We start from the raw sequence: 14,388 nt of genomic DNA, 5'->3' as shown, positions 1-14,388 counted from the left end.
TAAAAAGGCAATAGTTGTATCATAGTCAAGGGGTATTAAAAGCAAGAGAAAATAAATAAGTTTTCAAGGATGTTTTGAAGATGGAAATTGAGGGAGCTAGTCTGATATAGAGGGGTAGACTGTTCCAAAGTTTTGGGCCTGCAGTCGCAAAAGTGCAGTCGCCTCGTTTTTTAAGTCTGGATCTGGGCACGATAAGAAGACAGTGATCACTGGATCTCAAAGTACGAGGGCGTAACCTCACATTTACTCAGAGCTATGTCTGCAAGTCCAGATTTTCATGACGCTGATCATGACAACATTGTGTGTAAGTAACTTTTACTATTTTCTCCTTTGTTTAATTTTACTGTGACTTGCGTTGTTTTTATTCATATCACTCTCATTAAATTGTTTTCCAGCTGCCTGTAAGACGTTCTACGAGACAGTACGCAGGAACTTCAGGTACAAACAACCAGATCTGGCATTGCAGGCCGAAGCTGCAGAGTTCAGCTCGGAGTCGAGCGAGAAGAAAGAGGGTAAGATTTTTAGTCAATGTGACTATTTTTCACGTGCATTAATAGATGTTTTGTGTCCACACACAGTGCATCACAGTACTGATTGTGTACGAAAGCCTGTCATAGAAATCAAAGTTGTTGGCCACACGGACTGATTATAGTGTGACACGCAGGAAGACGAGTTGGTGAATGTTCATCTATACACGCTTGTCTATGCTCTGTATAATGCGTTAATGCCTTGATGTAAGTACATCTGCATATGTATGTTTATTGAATGTATGTTGTTGATGTCCCGCGATCGTTCTGCGTTTGCCATCGGCGGGTTTTGAGCGCCGTAGCGGCCGTAATTTGCCGCGAGAGAAACGCCCTAATCAGTATTAGCATCGGCAGTATTCTAAACTGCGTCACCAATGTTGTTTACATTAATAATGTATCATTGCACAATTTATCATGATTATTTGCATTGATAAGGCTGTTATTACTTTTAAGGATGCAGACTTGAGTGTTTAATCATTTTTTATTGCATTCGTTTGATTATCATGCCAGTGTGTATATTCTCAGAATATGATTGTAATTATATTTCTTTATTGTTCTTTTAGACCATTAATACAGACATCATTGCCAAAGAATAACTGATCTAGATGACAACGCAAAAACTGTTCAATAAATCCATCTTTGTGAAGAATCTGTTCTCCGACCCTTGATTCTCTGACCGGAATCCCGTCCATATTTGGCGCCTCAATCAGCATATTATAAAGTTGTAGCACGCCTCCGCTACAGATTGTCTGTATTGGTTGTTTTTACAGCTGCTAGAAGCGAGACGGTCTGCTAGCTGAGGATGAGGTGGGCATTTGGAAGTGCGCCACCATAGATTTGATGTCCGATGAAGAAGACGGCATTGTTGGCGGGGTGTCTGGATGGATTGTTCAACCACCATCCTTTCGCAGCCAGGAGCTCACAGAGCTCTGTGCTACGCTGCAGTCGAGGTTAGAGGCGACTCCTAAATACAGGGCAACGCACCACAGACGGTTTCGAAGTGGATCAAATTTAGAGAGAGCGCCGCTAGACACCTACAGCTCCGAAGATGAAAACAGACGCTTCAGTGCTGTAGGATTTTGGGCTTCTTGTGAGCTTCCAATTTGTTGTGTGGGAAGATCTCATACACTTTGTATATAGTTGTGTGTTTGTGCAAATAAAGCTCTTTCTTTGAATAAACAGCACGTCCCTGGAAATTTTTCTTTTCCTCAATAAATTCATTCATGTCCTTGATGGTAATAATAGTGTAGAGTGTAGACCATAGGAGAACACAGAACCACATAACAATTCAGAAAGGTTCAGCGCTACCACTTTTGGAGCAATGCACAACATGTTGCAGAAATTTTCACTGCCCTTTTTGTGATAGCAGTATTATTAAACAGACAAAATGGGACAAATTGAATAACCACATTAAAATCCACTTTAAAAGGCTGTTGTTCATGAAGGAACATCTGGACTTACAGTGTACAGTGGCAATATATATTATTTTACATTTATCCATTTGTCAGACACTTTTATCCAAAGATAGATGGTTTTCTGCATGATTTAGACAAAATATTATCATTATCATTATCATATTACTTCATTAATGTCTAAAGGTTACACAAACAATCCACACTGAAGCTTAAGCTAACAAAACACAAACAATGATATATTCCTGTATTTTCTGTATTTATTTTAATCATTCGTTTTTGTTTTTTCAGTCTCTCATATAATTATGTTGTGTATGATCTATGAAAAAAAAATGGTTAGTTGTAAAATGGTTGAGTATTAAAAAATATTTTGAATTAAATCAAATGTTCGCACTTTGTTTTCATGTTATATATATATATATATATATATATATATATATATATATATATATATATATATATATATTAGTTTTGCTTAATATATATGGTTCATTTGACTCAACAAAAATGGATAAAGTAATTTTAACTGTTAAAACACTTAATAGTTAACTTAACTTAACTTAATAGTAGGCCTAGTATATTATATTTTGTTAATAGGACCAAAGATAGCCTAATTCTTATATTTTACAATATTTTAGATATATATTTTTAATTAAATCGTTTACTTTTGTTTTTATTAACTTTGTTTTAAACTTTGAAACGTTCCAAAACAAAGAAACTTATTGTTTCTCACAGTAAACTGCCATGCAGGCTAGAATTGCGAAACATTATTGGATAAATCTTATAATTTACATTTCTCTGGGCCAATCGGAATCTTAGCACTTTTTCTCTTGGCCAATCGGAATCTTAGCACTTGCGTCATAATCTTGAAGCACACACACCATGACACACACAGCGTCAACAACAGCTGAGCTCGCCATTTGCCTGGCTACAGTGCGAGTCTAATGGAAACTCACGCATGAATTTTCCAGCATTGAACTTGTTTTAGCGCCTGGTAAAGTGAATTTTTGTCCCGCCAAAGTCTTATTTGATCGGTGAGTAATGCAAATGAACGGCTGCGTTTGTGACAGGGCGCATGTTTTAACTAAAAGAACGACCAGAGAGAGAGAGAGCCGGTCGCGCGCGCGCACTCTCTGTGTAAACAACTTCTCGTTAGCTTTTGGCGCTTTTTTTTTTTAAAGTTAGCTTGCTGCTCATGGTTCATGTTCAGTTTCCATGTTATTTTAGCTGTACACGAGAGAATATGTCAATTTGGGATACTAAACTGCACGTAAACCGATAGCAGCATGGCATAGAGTTCTGAGTCTGACTGGCTAACTTAGCTCTTTGCTAACTAAGTTAGCTTGTCCATATAGCAGCTTGCTACGGGGTTCACAGATGATGCAAGGTGGGTTTAAAGGTGAGTTGTCTAATTTATAAATGTGCGTCGTGAATGTGACACCTAACGTAACAACGTTACCAGGCAGAGGAGAAGGACGATGAGGTGATAGATCTAACGTTAAATTAACGTTACGAGGAAGCACATACAAAAAAAAAAAAAAAAAAATCGGAGGGTTCTGTTAGAAATGGTATTCTCATTTTCAGATATTTTATACATTTGAAATATAAAATCGGTTGATACAAATTGGGCCTGAAATTTTATACAAATTATTGATTTTATTTTTATTTTGCAGTATTATTGGATTCGGATGAGAATATCAGGGGTGATCGTTTTCTCTTAATTTATAATTGCAGTTTAAAAATTAAATTCTTTAACTTTATATATTTTATTTTACATTACCTCTGTATTAAGTGTCAAGATAATCCCCCTTCAATAATGTACGAAGGAAGCTGCAGCCCATTGAGGACACCAGCATGTTGCACAATACTGGTGAGTACTGATGACAACTTAAACATAATATTGTGTTGTGTACATATAAGTCACAGGCTTATTCATGTGTTTTATCTAATAAAGATTGTGCCATGTCTAGCCGAGTGGAGCGTCCTGGCAGTGAAATGTCCACTCCTGGTAAGTACTTTTCCCCCTGCACAAAACATTGCTCTGCACAAAGTCACACTCCATTCAAGACAAGTAGTTTTTTACTGCTTGTGAATAATCTATTTTAAATATATACAGTGCTGGTCAGAGTTATTTAAGGCACTTAATTAAGAGTGAGAACCTACTCATCTTGAATGGACAAAAAAAGCGAATGTTTTAGTTTCATCTTTCCATAGAACGTTTGAAAAGTAACTGACACTACTGGAACTTCAAACGTGCAGCGTTCTATGGTCAGAGTCTGGTCGTCCCTCTGCCCGTTTGAAGTTCCAGTAGTTTCAGTTACTTTTCAAACGTTCTATGGAAAGATGGAACTAAAACATTCGCTTTTTTTGGTCCATTCAAGATGAGTAGGTTCTTCTCACTCTTAATTAAGCGTAGTAATGACTCCAGTATTTCATTATTCATTTAGTATAGGCAACATGACCGTACTTACTGGCTGACTCATGTGTTTCAGACTCTAAGTCAAACTTTGAATGTCTTGTGGAAGCCTTCTCTGACCCGGAGAAATGCGCAGCCAGATTTCAGCGCAAGGAAATTTCCAGTGAGTATTCACTTTATCTGTTGCCCCAACCTTTATTTCTTTTTTCAGTGGAAAATAAATTTAGTTTTGAGGAATAACATTTCAGTATTTTTCTACAGAGATTGGACTTTAATGGCAACCAACAATCCCAATGTTCAAAGAAGGTTCAAATGTCTGTAATGCCAGCAGACTAGCACAAGACAAACAATTGTTTAAAAAATACATAAATGTGTATATATAATTTTAGAAAACAGGCATGAAAACTCCTCACCTTTCGGCGAAATTCGCCGTTTTAAAACCAAAATGGGTCACCTACGTGATTTGTGCAGATCCGATGAGAAAATATTTATGGGGTGGGAGGGGGGGTCGTGGCCAGCATTTACCCGCTATATCTCTATAGTTACCATAAACTTAGCAGCTTAAAAAAAAAAACAATCATTCCTAATACCGAAACCTGACAGCCAATCCGAGTCAGAGTAGGGCAGAATTGTTTTCAAAGTCTTTAACACCGCGAGTCTGATGACACACTGCCGAACAAAGAACCGCACGTCGGAAAGCAAGCCTGAGGTAAGTTAGCTTACAATGTTAACTAGGGCTGTAGCTATCGATTATTTTAGTAATCGAGTATTCTACGGATTATTTCATCGATTAATCGAGTAATCGGATAAAAAATTGTGGTAATAAAAATAGATCCAAGTGAACAACAGCCTTTAAAATTACTTAAAGACAAATAGGTAACACTTTACAATATGGTTTGTTAGTTACTCAGAATGAACAATATTTATTTCTACAGCATTTATTAATCTTAGTTCATGTTAATTTCAACAGTTGCTAATACATAATTAATATTAATGGTTGTATTTGTTAACATTAATGTAATGAACTAACATGAACAAACAATGAACAGCTTTATTTGTATGAACAAATGTTAGTTACAGATGTAGCTATTGTTCATTGTTAGTTCATGTTGATTAATACATTAATGTTAACTAATGAGCCTTATTGTAGTGTTACCCAAATAACAATAACAAGCAATAATTATTGGTTCAAATAAAGTATCAAAGTAATCATATGGGTTTTATTGAACAACGCTGTTAAAATACACCATGTAAAATATATGATAACTAATAAACATAACATTTAATTCAAATGTCAACTTAATCTTTCATATTTGGTCACTTCTGTACGATAGAAATGCAACAGCTGCCGTAATTTCTTGAAAAGAACATGTGCACGTCAAAACATGCAAGCAGTGCAAGGGTTAAACTTTTATTTTGAAATCGCGATGAACAACAATTCGCACATGAGAATATATGCGATTGCGAATATATTTCTGAATATATTCAGAAACATACTTATGTATTCTCCTGTGTTGGCGAAGATTTATAAATGAGCTGCATTACGAATCTTGTGAAACGGCGCAGACTGCGTGCAGATGAACGTTATAAGCCACACAAACTCACAGCATGCAAAGATGGAGTTTGAGAAACCCGAGACGCTCCACGCATATAAATGATGACAGTAAGTTACTATGAAACACGCGTCCGGGGTTTTGCGTTCCCAAATGCACATTATTGGAAACTTAAACAAACAGCACATATGCAGAGACTGAGTATACGTGTGGAGCAGCGTTTACTGTGAACGGAGCTGAGGTAGGCCTATTTTTAACACAATCTGCACGCATGTAAATAATTCAACCGTCATGCTTCTCTGTGGGAGAAAAAAAAACAGCGCATATATTTATTTAACTTAATCTTAGCCTTTGTGATTTCACAATATCATGATTGTAAACAGTTAAATATATCGCATAGCCTTAGAAAACTGTGTAATGCAACTAATGTAATGTTCATGGACTCTCGTCTGTGGAATGCGCCACTTCCGGTATTTTGCCGGTTACTCGACACGGGTAAATTGCAATCGAGGATTTTTTTAAATCGAGTACTCGACTTTAATCGAGGAATCGTTACAGCCCTAATGTTAACTGTTCTGTCAGATACAGACAGCGATGTTGCCAATGTCATTATTTTTAATTTTGACATAGAAGAGGGCGGGATAATATCGCGAGCGGGCGCGGGCGCCGTGAGTGCTGAGCGAGCAGGAACGAGTAGTGAGTTGTCGTCGAAAAAGATGGATAATGCAAAAAAGCTGTCGGGGGCTAAACATAGAAAAAGAAAGAGAGGAAAGGAGATGGCATGTCAATTGATGCAACAGCAGCTAAATAAGTGGATGGTGAAGGGCTTCAGGTAGGATTTTGTTTTGTGTGACGTCCAGGCATGTAGGCTAATGCCATCGGGACTACCGGGAGTATCCCGGTTAGCCGACATGCTTTTTGGGCCGATACATCTCATACTTTTTTGTTTCGTTTTTTGTCCTAACGGCCCATAAAACTCGTACATCGGCGGCCCATTCGTTTTGTTTTGTTTAATTGGCGGCGCTGGGTTAGTGCGTAATTAGTATATAATGCATTGGTCAATAAAAAGTCAGCGTTAGTTTTTTTTTTCTGACACCCCATGAAACGCGTAGATCAGCGGCCCATTGGTTCTTTTCTTGATTGACACTGGGCTAGCCCAATCACACCTTTAATGTGAAGTATAGAAATATACTCTTTCAAGTATAGAAATTAGTACAAAACTAATTATGAAAGTTTCCTTTATTTTTCAGTGCATTTGTTTTACAGCTAGCTATTACTATCATGGGATTAATATTATAACTATTATGTAGTAGTAATGTAGACAGACACTGTAACTAAAATAATGTTTCTTTGTTTAATTTTCACCAGATTGATGAATTTAACATTAAAAAGCACTATATATATATATATATAAGTTGATTGGATTGGATTTTTTGCTGCCGCATCCTTCTCACCTTTTTTACCCCTGACCTGTTTTCATGCCTGAGAAAATGACAGCTGGTTTTGCTAGATAAGAACCTGATTTCTCGACTGGGATTGTGTAGAGACTCTGAAGCTGCATTGAGACGGACATTTGAACCGTCTTGGAACATTGAGATCTTTGGTTGCCATTAAAGTATATGCCATTAAAAATATGGAAATGTTTTCCTTAAACTTAATTTCTTTTCCACTGAGGAAAGACAGACATGGATATCTTGTCACTCAGTGTGAGTAAATTATCAGGAAATTTTCATTTTGAGGTGAACTAATCCTTTAAGGCTGATTTATACTTTTGCGTCAGACCGAAGCCCGAGCCTCTACGCTATAGGCTACACTGTTTCATTTATACTTCTGCATTGTTGTCCCTGTTGACGCACAATTACACATGCAGAAAGAAGCCTGTGAAACCCGAGGGTGGCGTTCTAGACCAATCACAGCGCTTCCGTCCACGTAAAGTTGACGCATTGTTACATTTTGGGAGAGGTGCACGTCAGGGTGTGCTAAAGGGTACGCTATGTACACAGCCTACTCTGTAGCTACAGCGGGAGGTCGACGCATAACTATAAATTGGTCTTTACTTACTGCTTGAGAATCAAGTTTGGTAACAGTTTATTTTATTGGCTTAATGACATGTTTCAGACAGTCTTGCTTAGAAGAGCAGAGTGTGGTAATTCTTACCTTTTTGTTTGATTTCAATAATTGTAAATTTTTTAATATTCTTTGTTTTTTTCGCCCTTAGGATGCTAGCGCACCTCTGAGCAAAGACCTGTTGACACCCAGTAAGTATTCATCTCATCGGTCACTTTTGTATTTTGTCAGGCCTTGTGAAATGTAAGAATATTCTGTTTTTCATGATTTCATCATAAAGCAAGAGGTCATGGGAGTGATGGCTATTATTTGTTTAATAATTGTAAATAATCCTGTAATTTACAGGAAGCAGTATGCCATCTTCACAACTCTGAGACAAATTGTGGGCGCTACGAACTGGAGCAAGAAAAAAAAAAAGAAAAGAATCTTACATTCTTTAATTTTTTTACTTTCATAAAAACTTACAAACATTTTAAAGGTAAGATTCAAAGAATATGCTTTCATTCTCTTGTATAAGAAAATAGATCCGTTATAGATACCGATCTTAATCATACATTTTGTTTTCACAGAGTAACCTCGCCTCATAACGAGGGCGTAACCTCACATTTACTCAGAGCTATGTCTGCAAGTCCAGATTTTCATGACGCTGATCATGACAACATTGTGTGTAAGTAACTTTTACTATTTTCTTCTTGTTTCATTTTACTGTGACTTGCGTTGTTTTTATTCATATCACTCTCATTTAATTGTTTTCCAGCTGACTGTAAGACGTACTACGAGACAGTACGCAGGAGCTTCAGGTACAAACAACCAGATCTGGCATTGCAGGCCGAAGCTGTGAAGAGTTCAGCTCGGAGTCGAGCGAGAAGAAAGAGGGTAAGATTTTTAGTCAATGTGACTATTTTTCACGTGCATTAATAGATCTTTTGTGTCCATACACAGTGCATCACAGTACTGATTGTCTGTATTGGTTGTTTTTACAGCTGCTAGAAGCGAGACGGGTGTGCTAGGTGAGGATGACGTGGGCATTTGGAAGTGCGCCACCATAGATCTGATGTCCGATGAAGTTCAACCACCAGCCAGGAGCTCACAGAGCTCTGTGCTACGCTGCAGTCGAGATTAGAGGCGACTCCTAAATACAGGGCAACGCACCACAGACGTTTTCAAAGTGGATCGAATTCAGAGAGAACGCCGCTAGTCACCTACAGCTCCGAAGATGAAAACAGACACTGAGCTACCAATTTGTTGTGTGTGCAGATGATCTATGCTTTGTACATAGGTGTATATTGTTTTGTGTTTGTGCTAATAAAGCTCTTTCTTTGAATAAACAGCATGTCCCTGGCAAATTTTCCTTTCCTTTATAAATTCATGTCCTTGATGGTAACAATAGTGTAGTCCATAGGTTAACAATGACATGAATATACCACAGAATAGCATATTATGAATATAAAAAAATAATTTATATATCATAATTTATATAAATATTATAATTTTTTTAATTTATGAATATAAAAAAATAATTTATATATTATTATTTATATGAATATTATAATTTTTTGAATTTATAATGAGCGAGGGTGACCAATAGTAACAGATCTGCCAACCAATCACGAGTGATTTTTCTTGTTTAAACCACGTGGGTTCAACCAATAGTGAGTGAGGAAATTCAAGCCTTTCTCTGGCGGGAGCTGCTATTCATATGGTAATTAGAGCCATTCACACCTCCGGAGCGAGCGCTCTGCATACGTCATGGTTCGTTTCCGACAATATTCGACACAGACGAACGCGACGTTCACAGGCTGTAAATTGTCGTTAACTGCCGAAAATTAGGGAGATTTACGGCCGTTTACGGGGTCGGAAATCCCAATTTTCATGCAGTGATATCCGTGCTTCGGTTTGAGTATGACTCTAGAGTCATTGGGCCCAAACTCCATACACGTCGCGCTCACTGACAGTGCTTGCAAGTCCCCTATGCACTTCACCGAAGCGAGAGCCAGAAGAAACACTGTCTTGAAAGATAAGTGTTTCAGGTCTATCGACTGGATTGGCTCGAATGGGGTGCCTTTCATGGCTTCCAGAACCGTGGAAAGGTCCCAAATGGGAACTGAGGGAGGTCTGGGCGGATTCAGCCTCTTAGCTCCTCTAAGGAAGCGAATGACGAGATCATTTCTTCCCAGTGACTGGCCAAGCGCTGGTTCGGCGAACGCTGCTATGGCCGCTATGTAAACTTTGAGCGTGGATGGGGTTCTGCCCTTATCCAGTAGCTCTTGTAGGAAAGAAAGAACCTCTGACACCCCACAGTCTGAGGGCGATGTGTCACGAGCTGTACACCAGCTAGTGAACACAGACCATTTAGAGGAATAGAGCCGCCTAGTAGACGGGGCTCTAGCCTGGCTGATCGTGTTTAACACTCCCGTTGGGAGGTTAGCGTGTACCCGTTGATGGCCCACGCATGTAGGGACCAAAGCTCCGGGTGAGGATGCCAGATCGAGTTGTTGGCCTGCGAGAGGAGATCCCTCCTCACTGGTATTGGCCATGGGGCGGTACTCGTCAGCTGCATCAGAACTGGGAACCAAGCTTGGTTTGTCCAGAATGGGGCTACGAGTAGCACTGAGCATCCGTTCTCCCTGATCCGTTCTAATACCTGGGGTAAGAGCGTGACAGGGGGAAAAGCATAGAGTGGGCAGCGGGGCCAGATGTGGGCCAGTGCATCCCTGCTCTTGGAGAAAAACTCCGGACAGTGAGCGTTTTCCTGAGACGCAAATAGGTCTATTTCCGCTCTGCCGAATGTTTTCCACAGCAGTTGGACTGTCTGTGGGTGCAAGGACCATTCTCCTGCTGGAACGATGTTCCTGGACAGTCTGTCTGGTCCTACATTCAAGTGACCTGGCACGTGCGCTGCTCTCAGCGAGCGCAGATTGTGCTGTGCCCAGATCAGAATGCGATCCGTCGGTCTGTGGAGGGTTCTGGATCTGATACCCCCTTGGTGATTTATATAAGCCACCACCGACATGTTGTCCGAACGTACCAAGACATGGTGTCCTTTTATCTGGGGACAAAAGCGCCTCAGCGCGTTGTCGACTGCCAGCATTTCCAGGCAGTTTATATGCAGAAGCTTTTCCCGTTCTGACCACTGGTCGAAGAACGGCCTGCCCTCGAGCAGTGCTCCCCATCCCGAGGTTGAGGCGTCCGTAGACACCACCTTCACACTCGAGGAAGTCCCCAGGTTTACACCTGACCGGTACCAATCTGTCGCTGTCCAAGGTTTCAGAGCTGAGATGCATTTCTGATCGACCTTGAGGCGTAAGAGACCGGAGGTCCACGCTCGGCGCGGTACCCGCGCTTTCAGCCAGAACTGCAGCGGGCGCATGCGAAGCAAACCCAGCTGGAGCACCGGAGATGCTGATGGCATGAGACCCAGCATCTTCTGAAACTTTTTGAGCGAGACTAAAGTGCCGTGGCGAAATTTTTTTATCATGCGCTGAATTCTCAGTCTGCGCTGTAGCGATAGTTGTGCTGTCATAGACAGCGAGTCCAGTTCTGTGCCCAGAAAAGATATTGTCTGACTGGGAGACAGCGAACTTTTTGCCCAATTGATTGTGAGACCTAGATTCTCGAGGTGATCAAGTAATATGGTCCTGTGTTCGATGAGCTCTGAGTGAGATCGAGCTAGAACCAGCCAATCGTCCAAATAATTCAGAACTCGTATGCCCCGGAGTTTCAGGGGTGCGAGCGCTGCGTCCATGCACACCGTGAATGTACGAGGTGCTAGGGACAGGCCAAACGGCAGGACTGTGTATTGATATGCCTGGCCCTCGAAGGCAAATCTAAAAAATCGCCTGTGACGTGACGCTATTTGTATTTGGAAATACGCGTCTTTCAGATCTATTGACATAAACCAGTCCCTTCGGCGAATTTGCGAGAGGATTTTCTTGGTTGTGAGCATTCTGAACCGTCGTTTCAGAAGTGCTTTGTTCAGCTGTCTTAGATCTAAAATGGGTCTGAGACCCCCGTCTTTCTTGGGTACCAGAAAATATCTGCTGTACATGCCCCCTTTGCTCTGAGCTTGTGATAAGGGTTCTATAGCCCCTTTGCTCAGAAGCTTCGCTATTTCGGCTCGAAGTAGGTGCGTTACTTCCTTTTCCACCGTAGTTTCGATTTGCGCCGCCTGACGTCGCGGGCGTCGAACGAACTGTAGCGAGTAGCCTCTCTTTATAATGTTCAGCACCCATTCTGATATCGCGGGAAGCTTTGCCCATGCATTCACGTGAGTGGCTAGGGGTAGAATGATATCTGGGCTCTGGTCCAAATGGTGAGCGGAGAGCCCCAGTGTGCTGTAACATACACGCCGTGCTTGCAGCGTGTGAGGCCGGGGGTGCGCTGACAACAGCGGGCAGCCTGCCCGTAGAGTTTACCATGTCTGTGAGCGAATGAGGGCGCGTGACAGCGGGCCCTGTCATGACACTGAAAACACCGTCTGCTTGGGCAGACTGTATGTGCGTTGGTTTCGTTTTCACAGAAACCGTGAGACACGCAGTGTGTAGTGTTTGTGGGCACTGGGTCGTGGGCACGTACGCTACATCTAGTGCACAATCAACGTGAGTCGATTTTATTTGTGCGGGCCGTGTGTGGCGGGCTGTGCTTGCATGTAGGAATGAGCAGTGGGCATTTTTACTACACTCATAACACCATCGGCCGTGGCCAGAATACCAGAAAACACACTCTTTATGGGATTTATCTGGGTCGCCGTAAAAACGGCGTTTGTGTGCAGGCAAGCGGGCTGTGTTACCGACTTGTTTACTGCAGAATACATTGGAACAGTCGCAAATATTGGAACTGGTTTCGCTGGAGGTCCGGCCGCGGCGGGACAAGAACACCGTCGTTTTCCTAGGCTGGCTAGGAAGGCTTTGAGGCCTCGGGCTTCATCTCAATCTTTGGCCGCTACAGCTTCCTCCACGGGGGGGGAGAGAATGGTACCCCTTGTCTTTAGCACCGTCGACTGCGGAGAATGCTGCAGACGTGGAAGTACGCATTCTGGCTGAAAAGGGGGCGCCCCAGCGACTTCTTCGTGAAGCTCAGGAAGAAAGGGCGCTGGTCTCGAAGGCGGCGAAGCACGGTCCCCTTGCAGAAAACAACCGTCCAGTCGGTTGTGTGCAGGCGCCGGGGGCGTCGACCACTCAAGGCCGAGGCTGGCGACGGCCTGCTAGAGCAGACGCATGAGCTCTGCTTCGATGTTCGCTCTCTTCCCAGAGGGTTGGTGAGAAGAAGGTGCGAGATCCGCAGAGCTCGACCAATCCTCACTTCCCGAAGCTAGGATAGAGCAGCTATCCTCTTCCACACACACGGCTTCCTCGCAGTCTCCTGTGGCGGAAGCGGTGGCGGACCGCGGCCGCTGACCGGCAGTGAGAGACTCGGGAGAAGCAGGCGGCGAAGCTGCCGTGCGCACCGGCGAGCACCGCGGGACGGAAGTGTTTCCGGGACTAAACACTAAAACCAAAAGCGATTCTCAGCTGACTAAATCCATTCCTCCTTATATGCTCTTGCTCTAAACCGGTATAATAAAATAGATGCTTGATGTTGAAAATCATCCTCTTTACTACAAATACAACGTATGCGACTAAATTTAGAAATAGGTAAAGAACGTTTTAATGATTCATGATGGTAAGATGTACCATGCAACAATGTATTGCGATCAGTAGGTTTTCGATACAAGCTTGTCTCAAGACCAGATACAGACTTGATAACGAACACATCTAAAAAGTTAATTTTCTCTTGATGGAATTCAATGGTGAATTTCACTGCACTGCAGTTATTATTAACCAGTTTGTGAAAATCTAACAACTCAGACACAGTACCATTCCATAGCAAAAACACATCGTCAATGTAACGTTTCCATAACACACAAAAAGGGTTACAATCTGGGTGATACACAAATCGTTGTTCAAACATACCGCAAAACAGGGATGCAAAGCTAGGGGCCATTTTCGAACTCATACTGACGCCAGAAATCTTTAAATGAAAATCCAATCCAAATAAAAAAGTTATATGACAATTTGGTCAGTTCTAATTTTCCAGTGCTGGGAATTCTCTCAGACCTTTGATCAAGAAAAAGTTCAAGGGCTTCAAGCCCACCTTGAAATGGAACATTAGTATAGAAAATGCAACCCTGTGTTACATGCTGGGGTGGCGCCGCCATCTTGGCAGGATACACTATCCGTTGCCATGGCATGGTTACTTCAACAGTGAGACCGAGAGAAACAGCAACAGAGCTGCGATACGGCGCAGTTTCTTGGGAATAAATGGAGAAAGAGGAAGCAAAAGGAAAGGGGCTTTATCGGGAGAGACTAAATAACAACAACACCAGGCAGCGTTATTTAGAGAAACTGCTTGTCAATAAACTGACAGCGAGCACA

General features: G+C 41.7%; 1 protein-coding gene and 1 long non-coding RNA gene across 10 annotated transcripts in view; both read left to right on the top strand.

Moving 5' to 3' along the window:
• Nucleotides 1-14,388, top strand: part of LOC309475986 (cell adhesion molecule CEACAM3-like) — a 78,645-nt gene that overhangs the window by 23,997 nt on the left and 40,260 nt on the right. For 6 of the 9 annotated variants that reach the window (XM_082139041.1, XM_082139040.1, XM_082139035.1 and 3 more), the window contains exons 2-5: nucleotides 3,613-3,642; nucleotides 3,732-3,809; nucleotides 3,894-3,947; nucleotides 4,432-4,518. The exons of 1 other annotated variant lie outside the window; for it this stretch is intronic. In XM_082139041.1, the coding sequence (XP_081995167.1) occupies nucleotides 3,794-3,809; nucleotides 3,894-3,947; nucleotides 4,432-4,518 (157 nt within the window). In that variant the 5' untranslated portion in view covers nucleotides 3,613-3,642; nucleotides 3,732-3,793. The remainder of the gene's footprint in view (nucleotides 1-3,612; nucleotides 3,643-3,731; nucleotides 3,810-3,893; nucleotides 3,948-4,431; nucleotides 4,519-14,388) is intronic. 2 more of the 9 variants (XM_082139036.1, XM_082139038.1) reach the window with 2 other exon arrangements.
• Nucleotides 605-1,176, top strand: LOC309475039. Its single transcript, XR_014197484.1, has 2 exons — nucleotides 605-734; nucleotides 1,091-1,176. It is a non-coding gene; the product is annotated as an uncharacterized lncRNA (long non-coding RNA).

Source organism: Leuciscus leuciscus (genome assembly GCF_965113295.1).
Source record: "Leuciscus leuciscus genome assembly, chromosome: 15".
NCBI classification, from domain to species: Eukaryota; Metazoa; Chordata; class Actinopteri; order Cypriniformes; family Leuciscidae; genus Leuciscus; species Leuciscus leuciscus.
This window is presented reverse-complemented; position numbering and strand designations above follow the sequence as displayed.